At 41.0% G+C, this 25,427-nt stretch overlaps 1 protein-coding gene across 2 annotated transcripts in view; it reads right to left on the reverse strand.

Annotated features, from left to right (window-relative positions):
* The window catches only part of PDSS2 (decaprenyl diphosphate synthase subunit 2), a 109,437-nt gene that overhangs the window by 36,034 nt on the left and 47,976 nt on the right, over positions 1-25,427 (reverse strand). For both annotated transcript variants that reach the window (XR_014618331.1, XM_084284964.1), the window contains exon 3: positions 8,693-8,891. Coding sequence is in view for 1 of the 2 variants with exons in the window: in XM_084284964.1 (XP_084141090.1) it covers positions 8,693-8,891 (199 nt within the window). In the remaining variant the exon portion in view is untranslated. The remainder of the gene's footprint in view (positions 1-8,692; positions 8,892-25,427) is intronic.

Raw genomic sequence — 25,427 nt, forward strand, 5'->3', positions numbered from 1 at the left:
AGACTTTACAACCTGGGTCTCTTAATGCAATCTGATCTACATTTCTTACCAAATCCCTGCTTTGGTGTCACCTAGCTGCTTTGTGAGCTGGTAATTCTGAAGGTACCCATCTCCAGTGGCATGTTGTATTGGGAAGAAAAAGGAGTAGATCAAGTGAGCAGACAAGGAGAGTTTAAAAAAAAAAATATATATATATATGTATATATATATATATATATGTATATATGTGACGTTTTATCACAAACTTCAGTCTTCTGTATTAACGCTAACTGGGGGCAAATGCACTACTTTTGGTTCTCACCCCTTCTCCTCGATTTTCTCCATTCTGCTCTGATCAATACAGCTGCTGAATTTCAGAAGGGAAATTCAGATTATGGATGCTTGTGGGCTTTATTATTTTAAAATATCACATAAACATACTCAGCAAAAATTTACGGACAACACTTTCCAGTAGAGAAATTCATGAAGAATGAAACGTTGAAACTTTCATTGCTCTGGGAATAACTCCACAGGACCACAACTGATGCTACATAAGCAGAAGCCACAGTTCAAGACAAGCAGATCTCTTCTGAGGCAAAGAGTACGTTCAGACTGCTGCAATAGGAAGATTTCCATGAATAACTTGCTAACATTTATGCTAACACGAGGCCTATTTTGTAAACAACACATTTATGCCTTTAGGAACACAAAAACTTAACATAAGGAAATGCATCCACTCTATAAGTACTACATCTGTGCTACTGTTTATTTATAAACAAATAATGCTTAATAAAACAATGCTTTATAATGCGGTCTTCTGGCGGAGCTCTGCACTGACAGACAAGATTCTTGAATTCAATTCCAAGCTTTCAGGCTGCAGACTTGAAGTGCCTCAGTGCAGTTCAATCATTCCAACAAGAGCTCATTGAATTATGGCAGGAAGAAGAGCAGCATTCCAAAAATTTCAGGAGGAACTACGGAGAACACTACTGGCAGTATTCCGATGTGTTTTGAGATAGGCTTGTTTTTACCCAACTCCTCTTTGGGGTTTACTTTCTCTTTTGGACAAATTGTTTTTAATTTCATTGCATTTTATTTTTACTACTAAGAGACACACCTCGCTATCGGTTTATGGAGTTGAAAGCAAGCAATGCATTTAACAGGGTCTGTGGTCAACACATTGCACTAAAATGCATCATTTTATCCTTCTCAAGTTTTATGTACCATTGCCTTCAGACAGTAGGAGCACCAAAACTGGTCACAATTACACCGTTAATACTCTTTAGTTTCATATGATACAGATGAAACCAATGATACAGATGGTCTAGGAAGCTCCAGCTTTAACACTGCAACAAGTTTCTTCCAACTCATCTGTAATATACACTGAAAAAGCACATTATTTGATAATATCCTGGTCAGTAATCACACATCACTTGTGTTAAAATGTCCATATCACATATCTGGTTGACAGATGACGAAAATGACAAATTAATGCTTGCTACTTTTGCTGCATTCACATTTGAACGCCACAAAATTGTTACAAGAAGTGAAGGTAACATAAGCAGAAATCAGAGACAGAACTAATACTTCTTGCTATCAGAGTCCAAGAAGCACCTTCGTGCAACAAAATCTTGCTAGCAGTTTCAACCCCACATCCTTGGCTCCAACTCAGGTCCTCGTTGGGCTCAGTTCTGTCCTAAAATCCATGTATTAGCAACATCCTATCTACTACAGGATGAAGCCTTGAAATCAGGTTATATCCGTCTTATCTTCAAGTAATAATGTAATTTACCATCGTAATTAGCAGGCCAAGAAAAGCCAACATCAAAAATACAAAGTAGAGAAGAAAAGAGAAAGTTTAAATAAGGTGATTGAGAAGTTAACACAAACGTACAAAAGAATTGGAGATACATGTGAACTGATTAATGTAAGACTTTCCAGTTGTAAAAGTTTCTGAAGGAATTACTGTTAATTTAAAACAGATTTTATCATCTGAATTAAACGGGAGAACTTAGCCATACTCACAAAAATACAGTATTGTCGTGGTTTAACCCGACCGGCAGCTAAACACCACGCAGCCGTTCGCTCACCCTCCCCCCTCCCTCTCTGGGACGGGGGAGAGAAATGGAAAGTGAAGCCCGTGAGTTGAGATAAAGACAGTTTAATAAGACAGGAAAAAAAAATAACAAAAATAATAATAACAATAATAATAATGATGATACAATGGGGATAATACGAAAGTAATAATAGTATGTACAAACAAGTGATGCACAATGCAATTGCTCACCACCCGTTGACCGATGCCCAGCCTAACCCCGAGCAGTCCGGCCCCCTCCCCCCGGCTAGCCACCCCTATATATTGTTTAGCATGACGTCAGATGGTATGGAATACCCCTTTGGCTAGTTTGGGTCACCTGTCCTGGGTCTGTCCCCTCCCAGCTCTTACTGCACCCCCCAGCCTGCCCGTTGGCAGGACAGAGCAAAGGCTGAGATGTCCTTGGCTTAGTATAAGCACTGCTCTGCAACAATTAAAGCATCGGGGTGTTATCAGCACTCTTCTCATTCTAAGCCAAAACACAGCATTCCACCAGCTACTAGGAAGAAAATTAATTCTGTGCTAACTGAAACCAGGACATCTATCCACCCCTTATTCCATACCATTTATGTCATGCTCAGGTTACACTCTTTTCCATACATTCTAATTAGTCACCTATAGTAATCATGGTAGTGATAACATACAGTATAATATACTATTTAACATGGTGCAATTCAGTTCATGGGCTATTCTCACCCAGTATTAAATCTCCTTGAGGTACACACCGGACCTCTCCGTTCTTTTGCATCACCCACCAAGTATATCCAGGTCCCTGAGCGAAAACAATTCCACGAATAGGTTTGCCTTTTCCTGAGGCAGGAGTAGCCCAGACTGTTTTACCCAGCATATTTTTTACATGCACTACAGGAACTTTATCCCCATCTACAGTACGTAACAGGTTTGATTGGGCAGGTCCAGCTCGGTTGGTAGATCCCCTAGTATTGACTAACCAGGTGGCCTTTGCCAAATGCGTATCCCAGTTTTTGAACGTCCCAGCGCCCATTGCTTTCAAGGTAGTCTTTAACAGGCCATTGTATCGTTCAACTTTCCCGGAGGCTGGTGCATGATAGGGGATGTGATACACCCATTCAATACCATGTCCTTTGGCCCAAGTGTCTATAAGGTTGTTTCGGAAGTGAGTCCCATTGTCTGATTCTATTCTTTCTGGGGTGCCATGTCGCCATAGGACTTGCTTTTCAAGGCCCAGGATGGTGTTCCGGGCGGTAGCATGAGGCACAGGATATGTTTCCAGCCATCCGGTGGTTGCTTCCACCATTGTAAGTACGTGGCGCTTGCCATTGCGAGTTTGAGGGAGTGTGATGTAATCAATCTGCCAGGCCTCTCCATATTTATATTTCAGCCATCGTCCTCCATACCAAAGAGGCTTTGACCGTTTGGCTTGCTTGATTGCAGCACATGTTTCACAGTCATGAATAACCTGTGCTATAGCGTCCATGGTCAAGTCCACCCCTCGATCACGAGCCCATCTGTATGTTGCATCTCTACCTTGATGGCCTGAGGTGTCATGGGCCCATCGGGCTATAAATAATTCACCTTTATGCTGCCAATCCAGGTCCACCTGAGCTACTTCAATCTTAGCAGCCTGATCCACCTGCTGGTTGTTTTGATGTTCTTCAGTAGCCCGATTCTTGGGCACATGAGCATCTACGTGGCGTACTTTCACAGCCAGGTTCTCTACCCGAGCAGCAATATCTTGCCACAATGCAGCAGCCCAGATAGGTTTGCCCCTACGCTGCCAGTTGTTTTGCTTCCATTGCTGTAACCATCCCCACAGGGCATTTGCTACCATCCATGAATCGGTGTAGAGATAGAGAACTGGCCATTTTTCTCGTTCAGCAATGTCTAAAGCCAGCTGAATGGCTTTCACTTCTGCAAACTGACTCGATTCACCTTCTCCCTCAGCAGCTTCTGCAACTCGTCGCGTAGGACTCCATACAGCAGCCTTCCATCTCCGATGCTTCCCCACAATACGACAGGACCCATCAGTGAACAGGGCATATTTCTTTTCATTCTCTGGCAACTGGTTGTACAGTGGGGCTTCTTCAGCACGACCCACCTCCTCCTCTGATGATATCCCAAAGTATTTGCCTTCTGGCCAGTCCATGATCACTTCCAATATTCCTGGGCGACTGGGGTTTCCTATTCGAGCCCGCTGAGTAATCAGTGCAACCCACTTGCTCCATGTAGCATCAGTTGCATGATGCGTAGAGGGGACCCTTCCCTTGAACATCCAGCCTAGTACCGGTAATCGGGGTGCTAGGAGGAGCTGCGCTTCAGTACCGACCACCTCCGAAGCAGATCGAACTCCTTCATATGCTGCCAATATCTCCTTTTCAGTTGGAGTATAGCGGGCCTCAGATCCTCTGTATCCCCGACTCCAAAACCCCAGAGGCCGACCTCGAGTTTCCCCAGGTTCTTTCTGCCAGAGGCTCCAGGTGGGGCCGTTCTCCCCGGCTGCAGTGTAGAGCACATTCTTTACATCTGGTCCTGTTCGAACTGGCCCAAGGGCTACTGCATGGACTATTTCCTGCTTGATTTGTTCAAAGGCTTGTCGTTGTTCAGGGCCCCATTCAAACTCATTCTTCTTGCGAGTTACTTGGTAGAGTGGGTTTACAATCAGACTGTAATTTGGGATGTGCATTCTCCAAAACCCCACAACACCTAGGAAAGTCTGTGTTTCTTTTTTGTTAGTTGGTGGAGACATAGCTGTTATTTTGTTGATCACATCCATTGGGATTTGACGACGTCCATCTTGCCATTTTATTCCTAAAAACTGGATCTCCCGTGCAGGTCCTTTGACTTTATTTTGTTTTATGGCAAAACCGGCTTTCAGAAGGATTTGGACTATTTTCTTCCCTTTCTCGAAAACTTCCTCTGCTGTGTCACCCCACACAATAATGTCATCGATGTACTGCAGGTGTTCAGGAGCTTCCCCCTGCTCTAGTGCAGACTGGATCAGCCCATGGCAAATGGTAGGGCTGTGTTTCCACCCCTGGGGCAGCCTATTCCAAGTATATTGGACTCCCCTCCAAGTGAAGGCAAATTGTGGCCTGCACTCTGCTGCTAGAGGGATGGAGAAAAATGCATTAGCGATATCAATTGTGGCGTACCACTTGGCTGCCTTCGATTCAAGTTCATACTGAAGTTCCAGCATGTTCGGCACTGCAGCACTCAGTGGTGGCGTGACTTCGTTCAAGCCGCGATAGTCCACTGTTAGTCTCCACTCGCCATTAGACTTTCGCACTGGCCATATGGGACTATTGAAAGGTGAATGAGTCTTGCTGATCACTCCTTGGCTCTCCAATTGACGAATTAGCTTATGGATGGGAATCAGGGAGTCTCGGTTGGTGCGATATTGCCGCCGGTGCACAGTTGTGGTAGCAATTGGCACTTGCTGTTCTTCGACCCTCAGCAACCCCACAACAGAGGGGTCCTCTGAGAGACCAGGCAAGGTAGATAATTGTTTAATGCCCTCTGTCTCTAAGGCAGCAATACCAAAAGCCCACCGGAACCCTTTTGGGTCCTTGCAGTATCCTCTTCTAAGATAGTCTATGCCAAGGATACATGGAGCATCCGGACCAGTCACAATGCGGTGCTTTTCCCACTCATTCCCAGTCAGACTCACTTCAGCCTCCAATACAGTCAACTGCTGAGATCCCCCTGTCACTCCACAAATATAGATGGGCTCTGGTCCTTTATAGCTCGATGGCATTATAGTACATTGTGCACCGGTGTCTACTAAAGCCTTATACTTCTGTGCGCGTGATGTGCCAGGCCATCGAATCCACACAGTCCAATAAACTCGATTGTCCCTTTCCTCCCCCTGGCTGGAGGCAGGGCCCCCCTAATCCTGGTCAGAATCTTCCTCGTTTCTGGCTGCATCTGCCCTTCAGTAGTTCGTTTTAAGCCTCAGTCAATACCAACTTTGTAATCATAATTAAAGTCTCATAATTTCACAAAGTAGAAAATGAGAAGGCTTTCTTCCAAATTATCATGTGTGTTCAAACAACAAATTTTATATGACTTAACGAGAGCACAACAACAGCATTCATCTCACAGGAGGCTGTCCTGTTTCTGGCTTCCTCATTGACATTTCAAGAAATCCTGAGTCCTTACGCCACACACATTCAAAACAAACTAACCAAAAAAAAAACAACCTCCCAAAAAATCAACCCTCCCCCCCAAAAAAATTTCTTTTGCTTCGCATGAATGAGAACTAAGAGCATCATTTAAACAACAACAACAAAAACCAACACAAACCCTGAGCCTTGGATGTTGCTAACATCATTACAGTTATACTCTACAGCACTAGCAAGAAGAGGAAAATTACTACGAATTAACAACAACAATTCCTATATTTAATGTTATTTAAAAATCAAAGTGTTACCTAAGGCAATTACCTTGCAGCCTTTTAATATCTACAGGGAAAAGCCTAAGGGAAAATAATTGACTTTGCTAATTTTACCCTTGGCAATTATAAAATAGCTCTGCATTTCATTACGACTACAGAATTTCACATCTAATTGTCAGCCCCGAGAGAAGCACAGAGATAAATGCATCATACACAAGTTAGACAAGAGTTTAGCAGCACAATAAAATTATCTTGCTAGCAATGGTTTCAGTTAATGTTAAAAAAAAAAAAAAGCAACTTTAAATTCTAATCTATACAACGCATGCCTATCTAGAGGTTATCGTCTGCCGTGGTCAGTACCATGCACAGTGCAACACTGCTCATTTCATTAGCCGATTTGTTGAGCTACCAAATAAGCGCCAGCAAAAAAGCAGTACTGTGATTTTTACTTTTTTACATCAAAGAAAACAAAACATTATGAAGGAAAAAAGTCACAGTTATTTCACACTGCTGAAAAACAGATGCCAGATTTGAAAATTCATCATTTACAAAAGAATAAATACAGTATGTTTAAATCATTGCACCTGTCAAGAGATTTCTATAGCTTGTACTTCAATTTTTCTAACTTTGCTAGTAGGGTTAGACATCTGAAAAAGAATAATTCACCAAGTCAATCAGTTCCCATAATGGCATCCCACTTATCGTATGTAGAAGCTATGAAAGTATTTAGATGTCAGAAAAATGAAAAAAAAGTGCTAAAATGTTTTGGCAGAATTTCCCAACATGCAGTATAACGATTGCTTAAAAAAAAAAAAAATGTTTCTTTGCACTTGTGTTTCATTTCACTGTGGGCTTGTTTCCTGGCAAAGGGATTTTACATTGCTGCTGCAATACTTAATGATGTACTAAATGCAAAGTAATAAGTGCTACATTTTATACAAACTTTTCTCTTCAGTGGAGACAAAACAAAACAAAATATATGTAGGGTTAAATCCTTTGCCTTGTCTTGAGTCTTTCTTATGTACCAAAAAAAAAAAGGATACAAATCAATAATTATTAAAATCAATTACAACCCATTCTGACTATGGCACAACTCAAATTTTGCACTCCTTAAAACTTTTTTTTTTCTTTTTTAATACCTACTACCAGTTCTCCTGTCTTAACCAAATATTCCAGCAGATTGACACCTAATTTTCCATTTCTTCTGAATCTCAGCTCTGTGCTACAAAAAATGACACCACTTTTGAGAGCAACTGTCACACTGATGACAGAAAGCAGCATAGAAATACTCAGCTACCATCATGAGGGGCTTTAGCAGGAGAATCTAAAAACTCATTAAGCTCAGGATTAAAAAACTATGTTGATTATTGACAATAATGCACATGAATAATGTTTATTTTACATTAAGATATGGCCATCAATTTCCAAATGTGTGAAGGCACCCCTGCAAAGAACTGTTCTTGGTGCACAAAGCTCTCCAGCCCTACACAGGTATGCTGTGCTACACTAGCCTGCACTGGGATGCCCAGGAATCTCTCGCCACTACGGCAGGTTTTAAGAACAAATCAGGCAAACACACATCAAGAATTTGATGTCTCACTTTCTAAGATCATACACAAACACGTTTTGTTCATCATGGAAAACGTTGCCTGTTAAGTTTTGCAGAGCAGCTGGGTTATAGTTGCCCTTTGGAAGCTGGTACATCCGTGTTAATTGGGCAATCCCACACTCACAGATGCCCAAACGCCTAGCAAAATTATTTTATTACAGGTAAAAAGTCACCAGAGTGATGTACAGACAAAGAAAAGAAACCTTTTCCCTCAGAAATTCTCTACGATATAGCCAAGCCTTTCACAAAACACAAGGTAGAACAAAATAAACCAAATGTGTTTTCAGCTGGCAGTCTGCCAGAGGGGTTGTACTCCAACCTGTCGTAAGGACGCCACAGCACGTAGCTTAAATTCACCCAGCTAAGCACTCAGCCAGCACTGTCTATGGCTACACTGCTTCAGGACATGCACTGAAGTCCCCGGCACAGTAATCCTCCAGGACAGTGGTCAACGTTCACAACAGCAGCATCCCATCAATCCATCTACAGCTGTAACACAGGCACGCTGATTTTTGAAGGATGCTCCATATACACATACACACCATAACTAAGCTGATGTTTAAAGGACCTCTGTTTTGGAAGATTTACTAATAGTTACTTGCTTTGGCAGTAAAAGATGTTATTTTATTTTTTTTACCTTGGTATTCTGCAACTGAGCAAGGCTTGTGCAAGCATTTGCTAGAAGAAAATCTCCACTCAAAACAGCCATTTTATTCCCAAACTGCATATCCTTCAGCGGGCCATCGCAGGACTTGAGCTCGCCGATATTTACTATGCCACGATGCACCAGGAAGGCAGTGTGGATCAGCTCCGTAATCTCTGCCAGACTTCTTTGACTGAAAGCAAAGAAAACGTACAATTATTTTTGAAGTTACGAATAGAATACAGACTCTTAGGTTAATAATAATAATAATAACAATAATAATAAACAAAGGCACAGGACATGCTATATGCTAAGCGGATAATTTATGAATTATTGTGTAGCTCTTCTATTTACTTCCAGAAGCTGCAATTTGGATGCGTTAAGCACTGGGAAGAAGCTCATCATGCCACTAAGCATTTCCAGGTAAGCTGCTGGCACCCCTGGTTCCCTTTGGAAGAAAGCTGCCTTTTGTTTGAATTCTTTGGCAAAATAAAGCTAAGCAATCAATGTGTTTGATTCACACAGTGTTTTCCTTTTTGTTTTGTCTTTTAGAAGCTTGAGGGACACTGACACGAAGAAAATGCCAGGCAGAAAACACCGATGGGAACGAACAAAGGACGTATCAGCAGGGGATTCACCAGCAAGCTGATGCGAACACCGTAAGAATGCTGCAGTAAATGACTGCTCAAATTAGAGCTAAACTAATAACAGGACACCTTGCAGTTCAATAATATCAAGGGGGGAGGGTGCAGGGACAGAGGAGAAACAGCTGAGCATTTTAAAACAGTGTGGTAGTGGCATTTCACTAGTTGTTTCAGCCAGAAGACACAATGGTGATCGTCCAGCACAAGGGTAGATTTAATTTGTTGTGGGTAGCTTTGCAGATCATTTGGAAAAGGGTGAGTTCAGCCCTGTACCCCAGACAGGGACCGTCCTGGGCGGCCCAGCCATCGCTGCTCCTCTCCCACCCGTTGCAGGGTGAGGGCCTGACAGAGCACCCGAGCGGACAGCGAGGGAGCAGAGCACCACAGCGCCCTGCTCGATGCCCGCAGGCCCTGCTCTCACGAAGCCTTCAGCACACTCACGATTCCTCTGATCCCAGCAGATCCCTTCGTGTCCCGGAGGCCTCACGTACGAGCAAGGCCTCAAAGTTCGAGTTGAGTGGCAACCCAGTAGCGCACAGGCACGCTGTGCTCGCTGTGCTTATTCCAAAATGGCCCAGTACCGATGTACCGAGTAATGACTGAAAACCCAACGTTGCTTTAGAAGCTGCCCTTGCAGCTCACCAGTTTTGGTTCACCATAGCCATCCCTGGCACAGATCTACCAAAGGGTTAACACAATCTCGAGCTGGGGAAGAAAACACTAACAAGACATCCCCATGCTCCTGCTGTCGCCGTCAGGGCAGCCCTGGGAGGAAATGTCCCTATCAATTGGGTTTATCAGATGGACGGCTGATCAACATGAAACAGGCTTGCTCCGGGCGGGCTGAGCCCAGCTACCTGCTCTGAATAGCAATGAGCGCCCCGCTGCCGCGGCTCCCAGGACATCTGGGGATCCCTGGTGACGAGCACGTAAAGCTGCAGCCAGCTCCGGCGACGGCTCATTTCCCCCAGCCGAAAGCAGACATTAATATCCATCCCGAGGAGATCGGGCCCGCCTCTGTGACCCCCGAGGACGGGAGCAGAACAGCCACTGTCCCCTTTCTTCATGTAATAAGCTTTTAATGAAGGAAATCTAAATCCTCTCTTTGACTTCAGCACTACTTCTAGTGAAAAGGTTACACGAATGCAGCGGTGCCATGCGTTGCGAATGCTCGGGATCTGCATGTTTTCGTTTCATTTTTTATAATCCATTTGTTCTCCAAACGATACTCACATTATTTCTGCTAACGAGAGCAAATAACCTGTGTCTAATTCCGATCCTGCACACTGCTCTTCCACCCTCTCTCTAGAGCTAACTGGAAACAGAGGAACCAAAGCCACCGCAGAGATCCCAGGCAGGGTATTTCCTCAGTCTCCTCTTTTTCCCCTTCCAAAAATCAACCCACGTGCAGCAGTGTCATCCCAAAAGGGTTGGTATAGAGGCCTGGATAGACACTCAGATCTGTTCTTGGCTCTTTTTTCACTCTTTATTTCATGAAAATCTCTAATCACAGACTTTTTTTCGCCTATGGTGTGTAAAAGGGAGCAGCACCAACATTGCCTCATTTTTCAGCTCGACTCCTTGTTCATGCAAGCTTAGTACACACCTAACTAACAAAAATTTCTGTAAAACACTCGCTAGAAAGTACCCATTAGCTTATAAGCACCTCCAAATTGGAAATGTAAGCCTGGAAAATACAAAGGAAACACTGATGTTAAGAGTAAATTATTTATTTATTTTTATTTATGTTAAACAAACACCCCTTTAGTGAGGTCATTTGGAACTAGGCTGACTCCGGGACTGTGAAACACCAGTTTGCAGGAAAATATGAGGAAAATACAAATTTTAATTCCATAGATTATTGCCTCTCACCAGAAAAAAATGCAGAAATTTCATAAATATGCTTCTATTTCAAAAACTGCATTTAATGATTTTGGTTTGCATTAAAATTTCCTATCTGTACTCCTGAGAGTCTGCCTCATCGCAGGATTATTGCTGCAGTCGCTATTATTACAAAGATGAGTATCTCTTGCAAACTTCAACACAAAATTTGGAGCCTACATAAAACTAAACGAAGTGGCGAGGGGGACTGGCAAAATATTGAAAGAAAATTTTGTAGAAACAAAATAGATTTTTACAGCAAATTTCCTATGCAACTTGTAATAATTCATTCTGCAAAGTTCCTTCCTCCCATCCTGAATATTGTTTTTGTTGTCTGCGTTATCTTTAAACACTTGCAGCTAGGAAACATTAGCCAGTACAGTCTCTTTAGCAGTTCTCATGAGTGACTTCCATCCATCATTTCACAGAATCACAGAATTTCTAGGTTGGAAGAGACCTCAAGATCATCGAGTCCAACCTCTGACCTAATGCTAACAGTCCCCACTAAACCATATCCCTAAGCTCTACATCTAAACGTCTTTTAAAGACTTCCAGGGATGGTGACTCCACCACTTCCCTGGGCAGCCTGTTCCAATGCCTCACAACCCTTTCGGTAAAGAAGTTCTTCCTAATATCCAACCTAAAACTTCCCTGGTGCAACTTTAGCCCATTCCCCCTCGTCCTGTCACCAGGCACGTGGGAGAACAGACCAACCCCCACCTCACTACAGCCTCCTTTAAGGTACCTAAATTTCATCTCCTACTCTGAAAAGAAAATAGCGTTTTGCAAAACCTGTGATAAAACAGAACCATCAGGCAGCTCAATTGTACTGCTGGGAGCAGAAGAGTATTTCAGCTTAAATACTCTGCAATATTTGTGCTGAAGTTCTCAGCAATGAAAACAACTGCTTTGAATGAAGTCAATTCAATGGATAGATTAAAAATTCTTTAAGAACTCTTCCAACTGAAACTTTTAATGAAAGTGACTAACACTATACACCCAAGATTTGAATATTTTGCCTGCAATGGTCTACCCAACAGCTTCCCTTCAATACATGTAAGATGCATGTGGATGAACAGCCTTTAATTATGATTTTTTAAAATAAATATAATAAACTGGGATAGATAATAGTACATTTTAATGACAACTATAATGGTCTATATATAAACCTACGAATCTGGAAACTAAAATAGTTCTTTTGGGGAAAATTACATACTAAAAAGCATTAAAGGAAGAATTAAAATTATGATCTTAACATTGACAATGTACTTTGGAAATGGTAGTTGACTTAATTTTTTGTGACCAATGAACAGAAAGAACAAGGTTTGTACAGGCAAAAAAATGTGCACACAAAATTTAAATTGATTCTGTATGCCTTGGTCTTTAGGCTGCACCAACATAACACACCTACTTACGTAGGAAAACAAAGGGTAGGAATTTTTACAGTTCTTTTTTTCCATTCACCTGTCAAAGTCAACACCACGGTTAAAATCCATGATTAAATGAGCAATGTATAATGAGTAATGAGCAGCATCACGGTGATGTAAAGTGTCATTCTCATCTTCTGTGTGCAGTCTCCTTAAAAGCAGTTTAAAAGGCATGGGGAAAGGCGTTTGAATTAGTCGACACGTACGGCAGGTGCTGTGGTTTCCCTAGCAGGAAAAAAGTTCAGGATGAAATACAAGACTCAAGCACAGCACCAAATATTCTTTGCGCGACCATGACTCACGTATCTATCATCCAGCAGAAAATATCTACCTACTTTTATCCTTCAACAAGGTCAGATACTAAGACTTCTGTGATTCCTCCTATCTCGGTCACTAAGCTACTGGAGGAGTCAACTTCCACCTGAGGGATAAATGAAGGTGAAAGCCATCAGTTCTACAAAGTTTATTGAGTATGCTGTTCAATTGCACTCCTGTGATTGATTCGTTTTCCAACTTGCTGCCTATTTTACCTCTTTCGTCTCCTTCTTGAATTCAGCACGCCAGTTTCCCTAGGCATTGTGTGTGGGGAGCAGGGGAGGAGAGGGACACCTGAGTCAGGCTCCTGTTCCTTTTTTTGGTGCAAGAATTAGGAAGATATGTGGCAGTCTGTTAATTCGCTGATGATTAACTTGGGTCCACTGTAGGACAACCAAATCTTCTTTTGTACTATGAAAAGCAATGGGAAACTTGACCATTTTGCATCAGTTTCCAACCTACTGCCAGCAATGGGCCCCGGCCACCACTGCTTTCACAGCAACATAGCTCGGAGCCACCCAGCCTTGGAGCTAGCTGCCTGTGATGAATTACAAGCAGCCTGCATTATCACCTGCCAGCAAAATGAAGCCCAAAACTGGTGGATTTGAGAGTCTGAAGGCTCCTTCTGTCTTACTTCTATACTTGGTGTCGGTGTCCAGCAAAGCACATTCAGTTTCAAAAATTAAAATAAAATAATTAAAAGCCAGAGAAGAATCCCACCAGAATCAATATGACAACCTGATGTCTTCTAGGACTTGGAGGCTGGGATGCACGAGGGCATCCAGCAAGGACCAGCAAGGAAGAGAACATCGGGAGGAAGCCAGCACAGGAGGAAACACCTAAGCACCGTGAGATCTAGAAACTAGAGAAAATCAATGACAGTGCAACTGGCTGAACAGATCAGGAGCAGGCAGGTGGGGCTGACAAGGTGAGAGTCCCAACACCCACCACGATGACAATTTTTGTCATGCACAGACTTTTAGATTGAGAAGGATGCAAAGGACACTCTGCAAGGGACAGGTATTAAAAGAACATGAGCACTGCTCAAACCAGATGTGAGGTGTGGTGGTGAGTCTAGCTATGTTTTCAAAGCCCCATAGCCAAAGATATGAGAAATCTAAATAACTTCTCATCCTATTCCAGTTATTAGAGATTTGACATGTACTAGAAAACAGTAAGAAGGGAGATATCAATTAATTTTCTTAGCAACCCTTTCTGCACAGCTAGTCAAGAAAAAGTAGGCTCTAGATCTGGAGAAAAGAATTTCTTGGATTACTCAAGCAACGACGCTAAGAAGTCGGGTAATAAAAATCAGAACTACTCATTTATAAGCAAATTGTCAAATTTATTACAATTTGGCAGTGTTAAAATCACATCCTATAATTCCCAGTTTAAAATCAATGTGGGAAGATTCATGCTTCCAAAATGAATTAAAGCTGTCAAATGCACTATTGTCTTTTTACAAGGCAATTATCAGGACTTAAACTTCTAATAAATAAAAGACAAGTTCAAATTCTCATTGGTGTCTACTGTACATCCAAGAGTTATGGAGATCATAACAAGTGCAATTATTAAGTCATATCAAGAGCTAAGATGTTTACTTCCTTGAACAGCTACTTCTCTCCCATGGTAAATAATGATGCAGATATTGCATGAGAATTTACTGATAATCATTCGTTTATACCAGCAATATAGTGTAATGTTAATATCTTGAATTTTTTTAATGCAAATTTCCTAGCACAAGAAACATTGCATTCAACTTGAATTCTTTATTAAAACTTTAATTTGCTACAAAGAGTTCATATCAGAACTAAAAATTTAGATACGAGTGAACACGATCTCAATTCATTTCTTATATGAAAATAATAAAATCAACGCCTTAGCAGTATAAAAACATTCTTTATAAATAGGATCTATACTATTCAGACATCTAATATAAGTAAGTGATATTTTCAAAGATAAAACAAGCTGAATCTGTTAGACAAATTAAACAGAAAAACACAAAGAGCTTTTGGAAACAATTCAAGAATATTTTGCTATATAACGAAAAGGCCACAATTCCCCAGTCTATGAAAAGCTAAGCTGATTAAAAACAAAATAAAAAGCCAAAAAATCATGGCTTAGACACAGCCAAACCAGCCATAATTCCCTTCCCTCTCTAGCTCAAACAAACTGAAAAATGGATGCAACAAATGCAAATCAGGGAAACGAGGCAAGGAAGGAAATTGATAGAGGAATGAGAAGATGTAAAGATGTACAGGAAGCTAAGCAAAGGCAATTTAAAAAGGATATACTAAAACCCCCCTCAAAGATAAAAGTAATTTTAAGAACTGCATTGCTCCATTAAGTAGGGTTGGGCAGAAACATAACACAAAGGCACGGGAGTTTAGGAAGTCTACTATATTCCTAGTCAATATATTTACACAGCCAGATATAAATATCGCCTAGAGCAGCAGTGAATAATAACGCTCATAAACAGCAGTGGTTACGATTTTATAGTCAGTAGGTCCAGAGAAATTGCACTCCGGAGGGAAGGCAAAAAGGAAACGAATGACATCGCTGATAAACAGCAAGGAGAATGAATCACCCTCAACACAGAGACAGCTGAGCCGGTTCAATATGCTTTTCTCAAGTGAAAATATGCATTGGAAAAATAAAAAGAATGACAGAAAGCAGACTATACACTTGTAGGACTCAGGGATTGTTTTGGAATAACACACTCAAGGTTTGGAAAGTGTGGGAAGGGGCTGGAAAATAAAATCATCCTAGATAGTCAGCTGGATCTAACCAGATCCCAGGACACCACTCTAGTCAGAAAAGGCTAATATTAATAAATTAATAGAAAAATACTAGCAAAAGTAGTGTTTCTGTCAACCCTTGGTTTCCAATGCCAGTCAAATCACTACTGGGAAACTGCACTTCATTCAGGTGGAATTTGGGAAAGCCAAGAAAGGTGTTAGGCACACTAACAATCAGAGTTCTTGTAAGAAGACTCACATTCAGAGTAAGAAACTTGATCGTTTGACATAAAGAGAAGGCTGATATTGAATCTGTAGATTGACCTGGTCGCAGCTATTTAAAGAAGGTTCAAGTACCCAGACTACAGAAACAAATTAAAGAGAAGAAAATAGCCAGATTACCAGGCAAAAATAAAACATGATCCAGTAGCTTAAACCTGAGTAAAGTCAGGGAAGAATAAGGTGAAGGCACTTTCCAAAAATCTGTTGAAAGGAGTAACGATGGGCTCTCCAGTGTTGGCAAAATTGAAGACAACACCTCATGCAATGTCACTTAACGGCAAGTATTGGAGCTGATTAAAGTTGGGGAAATCCTATGGTCTTTTTTTGTATCGCAAGATAAACTATCAAAATGATGTCTCAGTTATTCACGTGTTTATGAACTGTAAAGCCAAGGGAAGGAAACTTCCGAAAATAAAAGACAACTTTGGTTTGGCACCGCTTAGTGTTGGTCCTGGTATCTGAAAACACACTGTTGGCAAGCAGCCCGCTTTCTCTTAAGAAGGTGTAGATATTTTCAGCATTGGGATTTCTGAATGCATGTATTTCAGCCCCCTTATTCAGTCCAGACAGCAAAACCAGCACTACTTTGCCTGTTGGAGCTTCCTCGCATTCACAGCGTGAGGGCATCCAAAGCCACCCGCGGGCTGGGAGCCTGTGCTGCTACCACAGTTTAATTCTATCCTACCACACGCAGAGCATAAGCATTTCAAAAGTCCTTTTAAAGCATGCTCTGCGAAAGGAAACCACCTTCATCCAGAATTCATGTCCATCTTACACGTTGAGACATCCACACTGGTAACGAGATGTGGTTGGTATCGTACTAACCTAGGAATGCACGCAAGTATTCCCACAAAGACGAGAGATAAAGAAAAACAAAGCCCATCCACGACATCGTTTTATGTATATCAGGGTGTGTGTTTTACCTAAGTATACATGTTTTCTTTAATTACAGTTTTCCATATAACCATTAGGGGGTTCTAGCCATGCAAGTCACATTTATTAAAGGCAGCATGTCAAATAAGAGTTGACAATTACAGGCTATATCAATACACATTATGCCAGATGGTAATGAGCCATACACAAAGGGCCAGCCATCCAAAATAATCACACCATTTTCCTCAGAAATGTTGAAGAGGTTATGGTTTATTACACAGTGCTCATTAGATATACAGTGGCAACATTAGCAATTTTTCCTTCATTTGTGTCTCATTTAAGACTCTACCCCCACAAGCCCATTCAAATTAATACACAAGGTTAAAATCATTATGGTCAGAGGGAAAAAAAAAAAGTTTTATTTTTATTTTACAGTAATGGTAGATCAAAGGTCCCTGGAATCTATTATTCTCTTGGCTATTCTCTAACAAGATCCTAAAAAAGAGTGAAATTCACTGTAAATGGAGATTTGACACGAAGACGGACTATTTTTAAATGAGCAAGCTCTGTATTACTTAATAAAACTAAGCGAAAACAACGGTTACGTCGTGACACAAAGTGACAAAAGCCATAAAGCTAAAAGCTGAAACTGAACTTTCGGCCTTGGCTTTGAACTTTCTCACCTGTGTTTCAATTTGCTGCTTTAACAGCACGGAAATATTTAAGTGCCCAAAAGGCAACCCATCTCTCACAGTAGGTTAAAAGCACAGTTGCCTGAAATAACTTCAGTGCCTTTTCTGGGATTAAACTTCCAAGGCACGATTTAAAGCACCTTTCCACCCAGCTGCATATGTTGATTTGCAGCTAAGAATGACTGCTGGAGAAATGTTCCTACCTTTCCGTGTTTAGAGGAAGTATGTGGGTGAAAAGATGTATTGGGGCAAACGTGAGTATCTGCCAGCACAAAAAAGGAGGAGTCTTATTGATAAAAAAACACGCGGATGTTTCCCAAACTCTGAGTGACGTCCAACATCCAGAAATAAAAAAATAATAATAATAAAAAGAAAGCAGCCATGAGACATGGAGGATGCACTGCACACATACCAAATGACAAAGAGACCCTGAAGAGAATGGGATTTTCTGTCCAGGCTCCTCTTCTGAAGCACACAGAGCATCACCATCTCCAGGAGATGCCAGGAGAGCAAGGTGGGACACCAGTTCCTGTTCTGGGAGGTTACTGGGAGTGAAGCATTGCTTCCTTGGCCATTCCCCACCACGGCACTGTCTGTCCCTCTGCGTAGAGGATGCTACCAAAAACTCAGGAGGACTGAGGATTTGGATCCTTTCAAATTCAAGGAAGCCACACCTGGACTTGCTGCATCTTGAGTGAATGCTCTGGTCCCTGGCGAGAGAACCCAGAGAACCAGTAACAGAATTATTTCCAGTTTGGGAATCCCACCGAAGTAATTTCTTAGTAATTTTACCCAACAAATACCATCTGTGTTTTGCAATTTTTTGAAAGATTTTAAATATCTAATAGGGTTTTCCAAATAAATAAATAAATAAATAAATATTTTTTTAAAAAGAGAAAAATCCATCTAAAACTGTTTTAAAACTTTCCTCTCCTTCTTGCCCACGTCTGCCTTCCAATCCTGCCTGCCTGCCTGCCAGCCAGTCCCCGTGCCAGCAGGCAGATTACCTCTTCAGACAGCCAGGGCACCCGAGCACAAAAGCCAGCCAGCTCTGACATTCTCTGGGCTCAGGGAACCGATGCCCTATTTCGTATTCCAACCCTCAACTTTTACAGCGAGGACTTCTCCTCTGCTGCCAATTAATCCAATTCTTCATTGCCAAGGGGAAGCTAGCTTCTGCTGCCGAGATCGCTCTAGACCATGACTTTAGTGAAGCCAACAACTAAATTTCACCACCAGAAGGACAACTTGCCCACTGACTGCAGAGGGAACGTCCCTGTCTGTTCACAAGTCCCAGCCTATGCATGCTGTGCGAATGCACTAGATATCACTGCACATTCCCCAGTGCTCCCAGCGATCTTTTATTTTTTTTATATTTTATTATTATTTTTCACTCATTTGACAGAAACACACCTCTAATACGAAGCAGTTATTTTACAAAACCCACCAGGCACAGAAGAGGTGATGATGTTTCTGAAGCAGAAGGTAGCACATCACGAGACCTCTGCACAGCTCTGGCTAGTCTTGAAGCAGCTCCCACTGTGCCCTTAAAACAGGCATACAAAATGCTGAAAAACTCTGCAGGTAAAAATACGATGTCTGAACTTGATAGGGTGGAAGAAGATCAAGCCAAAAGAATTTAAAGGGGAGCTAAAGGTTTTCCTTCTGACATACTGATGTGAGTCGCAGGTATTGTAAACAGGAGGCCAAAAAAATGTAAGACAGGAGGTGAGCAAAAAGCTTCAGGAACAGTTGCAGTAGGGTGACCTTGGAAAAAATCAGATGTTAGGATATGTGATGCAAGAAAGACAGTAAGACGTCGACCTGAAACAAATTTGTTGATGAAAAAAACTCAAAAAGTGAGGCACAAAGTAAAGAATTCATTCGTGCGTTGTATGATGGTGCTAACACCAAAGCAGAAGTCAAAAGGAACATGGCGATGAAGAAAATCGGGAATTTTGTTTTGGAAATTTTATTATAAAGACTTCTTCCCTTAAAACAGCAGTGTGTGTCGGCCAGACTGCCTGTGGAACGACTGCGCACCACCCAGCCAGGAATAACTCAGATTTGCTCTACAGTCCCTCCACGAGGATCATCCAGGTACGCCTCACACAACATCTACTCTGTAACAAATTTCACGTCTTTGTTTAAAAGTCATTTTTGTCTGTTCTGTATTCTATTTAACTGAAGCATATAAATACACTAAATCAATCGCAAGGATACAAACAAAGGGAAATAGCTCTTAGTGGCAGGTAAGTGGAAGAAATAGGTTACTAACAACAGGAGCCAGCAGTGTGCCCTGACACACCCTGATGTATTATAATTTTATGACCATATTTTCTCTTACCATATATTAGTTGTTTCTCAGCCCCCAAGACTTCGAAGCACAGCTATCGTTTTATTCTCAGTGAGTACAGCAGGCAGTTTGAAGCAACCTAACAGAAACACCCCGAATTACCACGTACTGTCAGCTGTGCAGGTACCCCAGCAGAAGCCAGCGTGACTTATCACTTCGAGTGTTCCTCTGAAATCTCGCTGAAGAGTTTGTCTGTAATTGCATTCAATGTAGCTGAAAGTTAAGGTGCACTAACCTTGACATGAAAGCTCTGCTACTAATGACACTTGAAGTACACTGAACCTTTTTATGCAAGGGAAAAGAAGCGAACCTTTTTTATGCAGTGAAGAAAACCTGATAAATGAGCGGTCCTGTTAAGAGAATAGATGGTTTGTATGTCTAACTGCACAAGAAAAAGGCATTCAGGAAAAAAAAAAAATATATATATATGTGGCTTACCGGAATGGAGTATACCAGGTAGTTACAATTTTTATGATGCTTATATAAAAACATAATGTATATTCTGAAATACCAACAAATATCCAACTCCCACGGGGGAGAAAAAATGAAAACATACACACAGATACCTGGAACAATCAAGGAAACCTGTCCTATTCCGAGCATTTGTATTTCTCAGCAATTAAAAGCTGTGCTTCCCGCACCTGCTCTCCTCTCCCTCCCTGAACTTTCAATATGCAGAACTGGATAGGGACAGCAATCCCATAGATTTAAGCGGTTTACTAGAGGAATGTTTTTGCTTTTCACAGGACAGAAGTACGCAGCAGATGGGTATTGCCTGCGACGTGCAAGGAATGAGACGGAGAGCTGAAGGGAGGCAGCAGACTTCTCGGAGGCTTTGCCTCTTGCACCAGGTGCGCTGACAGAATCACCAGCAGGGAAACGATGACAAACCTTTTGGAGCAAAGCAACGACTGCTGCTGCTGCTGGGACCGTATCAGCACGGTAACAAGCATTTGGGGCTACTGATGTCTGCGAAGTTTTGTCAGTAGTAGTACTATGTGTTTTATGCAAATGAAGCAGCATGTAAAATTATGAATTTGTGTCTTTTCAACAAACAAAACTACTTAGTATGATACCATTGGTATGTCTTCCATCTCTTTTTTACCTTATTTACGTCACTTCTGTATTATATTTGAAAATCTCATGCATTCATCCTTTGGTCCTTTCATCCCCAAATGATTCAATCTATACATTTTCATAAAGGGTAAAATGACAGCAGCCAATTCAAGAAACATTAAGCCCTAAGTCATGGTGGGGAGACACAGAAGAGACAAAACCAAACTTGATTTCCTACCTTTGTCCACTAAACAGGGCCAGTTATTGGTTGCAACCACTACTACGTTTCTGATAAAATTCAATTTGCTGACTAGAACTGCACATGAATTTAGTTGAACTTTTTGAATTGGTTTTGGTGCACAGATATCAAAAGCCAGAATGAAATTTCAGCTATAAAAGTCTGAAGTAAGCTTTCCACGGAACACTGTTTTGGTGAAACACAGTAATTATGAGAAAGAAATCAGAAATACTGTACAATATCTGAAACTTTACTATGTTTCCTCCCTTTCTGGAAATACTAGAAGCATAATTTCTTTGGCTACATCTTCTATTTCCACAAAAATTTACCAAAGTTTGGCCAAGTCTTCGGAAAAAATTAAATCAAAAAACTCCAATTGCAGATACTTTAATAAGACTTCAAGAGTTTGGCAATCACACTCCCCCAGAATCTCATGTGCACCGAATCCGCTCCGTAATCATGCTGTCAGTGCTGATCAGAACTTCTCAAGTGCTGCAAGCCTTAGGAAAAAACATCATCCATCTTTCTGATTTCTCTTTTGACTGCCTAACCGCCTTCTCAAATACAACACGGTTAAAATGCAGTCTTGAAATCTTTATCCCTGATTTTCTAACTCCTTATTTCTGTTCTCAAATCACTAATCACTGTCATCCCTTATATTTCTAGTAACTTAAACTCAGAATGCAACCATTATCTTCAAATCTGGATTTGCTAGCCTTGCAATCCACCCATTCCCAAAACCCTTTATTAAGTAACAATTTAACTTTCCTCTTATTCTAATAAAGAAGGTGCAACGTAACAAGGGCTTTTTTCCATTCCAATCTACTGAAATATCACCTCGTATCCGTTTGAAATGTTTCTGCAACGATGACTCGTTTTTATTAATTAGTCATTTTAATCAAGTTAATCCTTGTTATTGTTCCTTGGTAATTTCTCTTATACTACTGCATCAAATATAAACCACTTGGCTTGTGAAGATGAAGATCTACCAAATGAAGATGTCAGGATGCTTGAAATAATGCACTGAAATAAGCATGACTTATTTCACAGTCAACATCTACTTAAAAGAGAGTCAATCTGATGAGTTTTATCTCCCTACTCATTGTCACCCCTTGAGGATAATTCAGTTTCTGAATTAAGGAACATCTGATCTGACATTCTACCAGGATTCAGCTGAAAATTCTTCCTCTCCATCTTCAAAAAGTAAAAAAAAAAAAAAAAAACTCCACCAAAACGTAGTTTGGCACTTTGCTCTTGCCCCCTTTTTGTCATGCCAAAGAAAATCTCTCACAACCCTAAACAACCTGGGCTATAGCCCTACAACGACTGGGAACTTCTTTTTCTTTCCTTGTGTTTTTCCTTATGTTCCTACTACCTGTATATACTCACACACCTGCTTTTATGTTGGAACACAGTACAAACAGCCAAGCTTCTCTGTCAAGCAACGCAATATCCCGTCAACACCGGTCTTAGCAGTTGTTCGATAAAGTAACATACAGTGCACATAACCCTCTATTTTAAAAGTCCTCAGAAAATGAAAAAATATTTTAAAGGGTTTGTGAATTTCTAGTCAAAAGGTAGAACATTCAGACATATTTTCCCCTACAAAAGAAAAAAAATCCACATTAATATGCTTTTATTTAGAAGCATCTCAGAGCTGACAAATCCTACATGAAAATCTACTACAAGCTGAAGACCAGATGCCAGTGAAGGGATCAAAAAGATTCATCCACTTAACACATAACATGATCAGGCTCTAACACATCCCTTTATTTCAAGTGGAAGGGAACAGATACTGTACTGTCTTTACACAATCTTATGAGGTAGCAAAAGATACCTTCAGGGGTGGGAAGAGTATCATTCAGTAGTAGTCAGGCTCACTCATATTTAAACGGAGAACTCCATATTTAAACTCCAGAACAGAGTTGTGTTGCAAGGGAAGGCTGTGTTAGCTCTTCTTTCCAACAGACCACCAGGGCTTTCTTTGAAAAGTTTCATTTAGGGTGAGGGGCAGGACTCATTGCTCCCTTAGGTGCTACTGACCTGTTGCAAAATTTCACCAGCGCTGCTCTAGTGCTGTGCTGCAAACCCTTGCAGTCCAGTACTCGCTTCACAAGCAGTAGGAGGAGTCCTCCAGATAAAGGATGGGCTGGACAGATAGCAGGTAGCAGGATGGTTTCTCCAAAGCAAGCTTTCTCTACTGTGAATTCTAAGATACTGAAAACTACTTCTTTTATTAAAAAGCAAAAAACATTTGTAATATACACACTGAGTTTATCTTGCTCCCTTACCCGGTGACTTATTTTGAAGAAGATTGGAGTCCACATCTTCCAAAATCTTTGATGAATAGCTTTACTCCAGTGCCTTCTGATTTATTCTACACTGTGCAGAGAGGACCCTTTCTTATTCACCACTTAATTGCTGTATTTGCACATGCTGTGTACGCTGACAACAATAAAAAGTTAATGAAGAAAAGAACTGATTGTAATGAATTAGTAATATTGTTAAATTTGTATCTGGAGTTGATTCTTATTGTTGTGGGTGGAAGATGATCAATAGGAATATGTAATCAAGCTGTATGTGCTTTTCATCTCCTGAGACTCGTCTTGTAAACGAGATGAAGAATCTCACAGGGTTTATCCTGCAAAGCTTAAAACTAAGCAGAATAATTTAAAATAATCGCTTAGATTTCCTCTTACTAAAAGCTAAGGGAAAGCCACCAAGGCTCGGGAACAAAATTGTACATTTCCTAGATTATAAAAGACAGCACAGAACGGAATCATAAAACAGCTTGGGTTGGAAGGGACCTCACAGATCATCTACTTCTAACCGCCCTGCCATGGGTAGGGATGAATCAGTGCTTATATTTTCAGATACTTTTCCCCTTTATCTTTCAAACAAGCCATTTTGTCAAGAGCATCATACTGCTTATTATACTTAGATATTGAATATTTTAGGACCCTGCATTTTCTCTACCGTTTAATTAGCTAAGCTCCAAAAGCACATGGTAGCTCAGATAGTGCATCTCCACTGAAAGCCAGCCCTCCAGAAGATAGGAATAAGACCAGGAAGTCCCCAAGGAAATCATTTTTATGATGAAGAGACCTAATGTGCCCCAGTAAAGGTGAGGATTGATTGTTATGGCCTATTGTTACTATAATTAGAAGTCAAACACCAATTAGCAATTCCATTAATAAGATTAATCTCTGCAATATCTGCAGCTGAGACCCAGGGCTTGCGTGCAATAAGGCAGTGTGAATTTAAAGCGCAACAGCTCTTCTGCACTAAAACTCCCAGGTTGCACACTTACACCATACAAAAGACAAAAAGCCCTGCTCTTGTAGGATTTTGAGTTCCTACTTGGGCTATTGCTCTTACTGCATCTTTCTCATTTCTCGCTTTTTGTTTTGTTTGAACTCGTTCTATCGTGATTTACACCGCTGATCGGGACAGGTGTAACGCAGCCTGACGTCTCCCAAACTCTGGTTCCCAGCCACTCCCTCTGGACTGCACCAGGGTAAATCTAATCTTGTTTTCCATTACTGATAGACTCAGACAAATAGCAATGAAAAAAAAAAAAAAGCAAACAAACTTGAAATTCTGGATGCACTCTTCTTGTGACAGAAATCCACAGTTCGGCATCATTTATTACTTCCAAAGACGGAGGTAAGAAACACTCAAATCCAATCTTCCAAGTTAATATACCTGAGTTCAGAGTACAGAAAAACTGAGAGAAGGGCAAGGGATGAAGATGAGGTGAGAAGTCACACTCTTACGCGCTTTGTATTTTTGTAGGTACCAAACTCATCATTTGTATGGAGGTTCTTTGATTTTATTTCATCCAAGTTTTGTCTTTGACAATAAAACTTAAACAGAATTTGTTCACAGATAAATTGGTTCTAATAGGAAACTAAAAGCTCATCTGTGCAAGGTAAAAAGAAGGCTTCTTAACAATTTATTAGTGAACAGGTCAAGCAAACCTCTCAGTATCACTTATATTGTAACAATACAACTCATCTCACCTTCACCAAATTTGCTAATGCTGGCCACAGCTTATTAACCAAGAGGCTTTGTAATGGACTTGCATTCCCTTTCCCTCCTTTGAAAGGAAGGCCATCTGGTTTCTTTGTATAGGGCTATTGCTTAATAGGATATTGATTTATGTTATCCTCCTTTTGCCAGAGTAACTGTTACCTCTTCCTAAAGCAGCAGGTATCCTTCACTCTC

This window comes from Netta rufina (genome assembly GCF_964035555.1).
Source record: "Netta rufina genome assembly, chromosome: 3".
In the NCBI taxonomy this organism is placed as follows: Eukaryota; Metazoa; Chordata; class Aves; order Anseriformes; family Anatidae; genus Netta; species Netta rufina.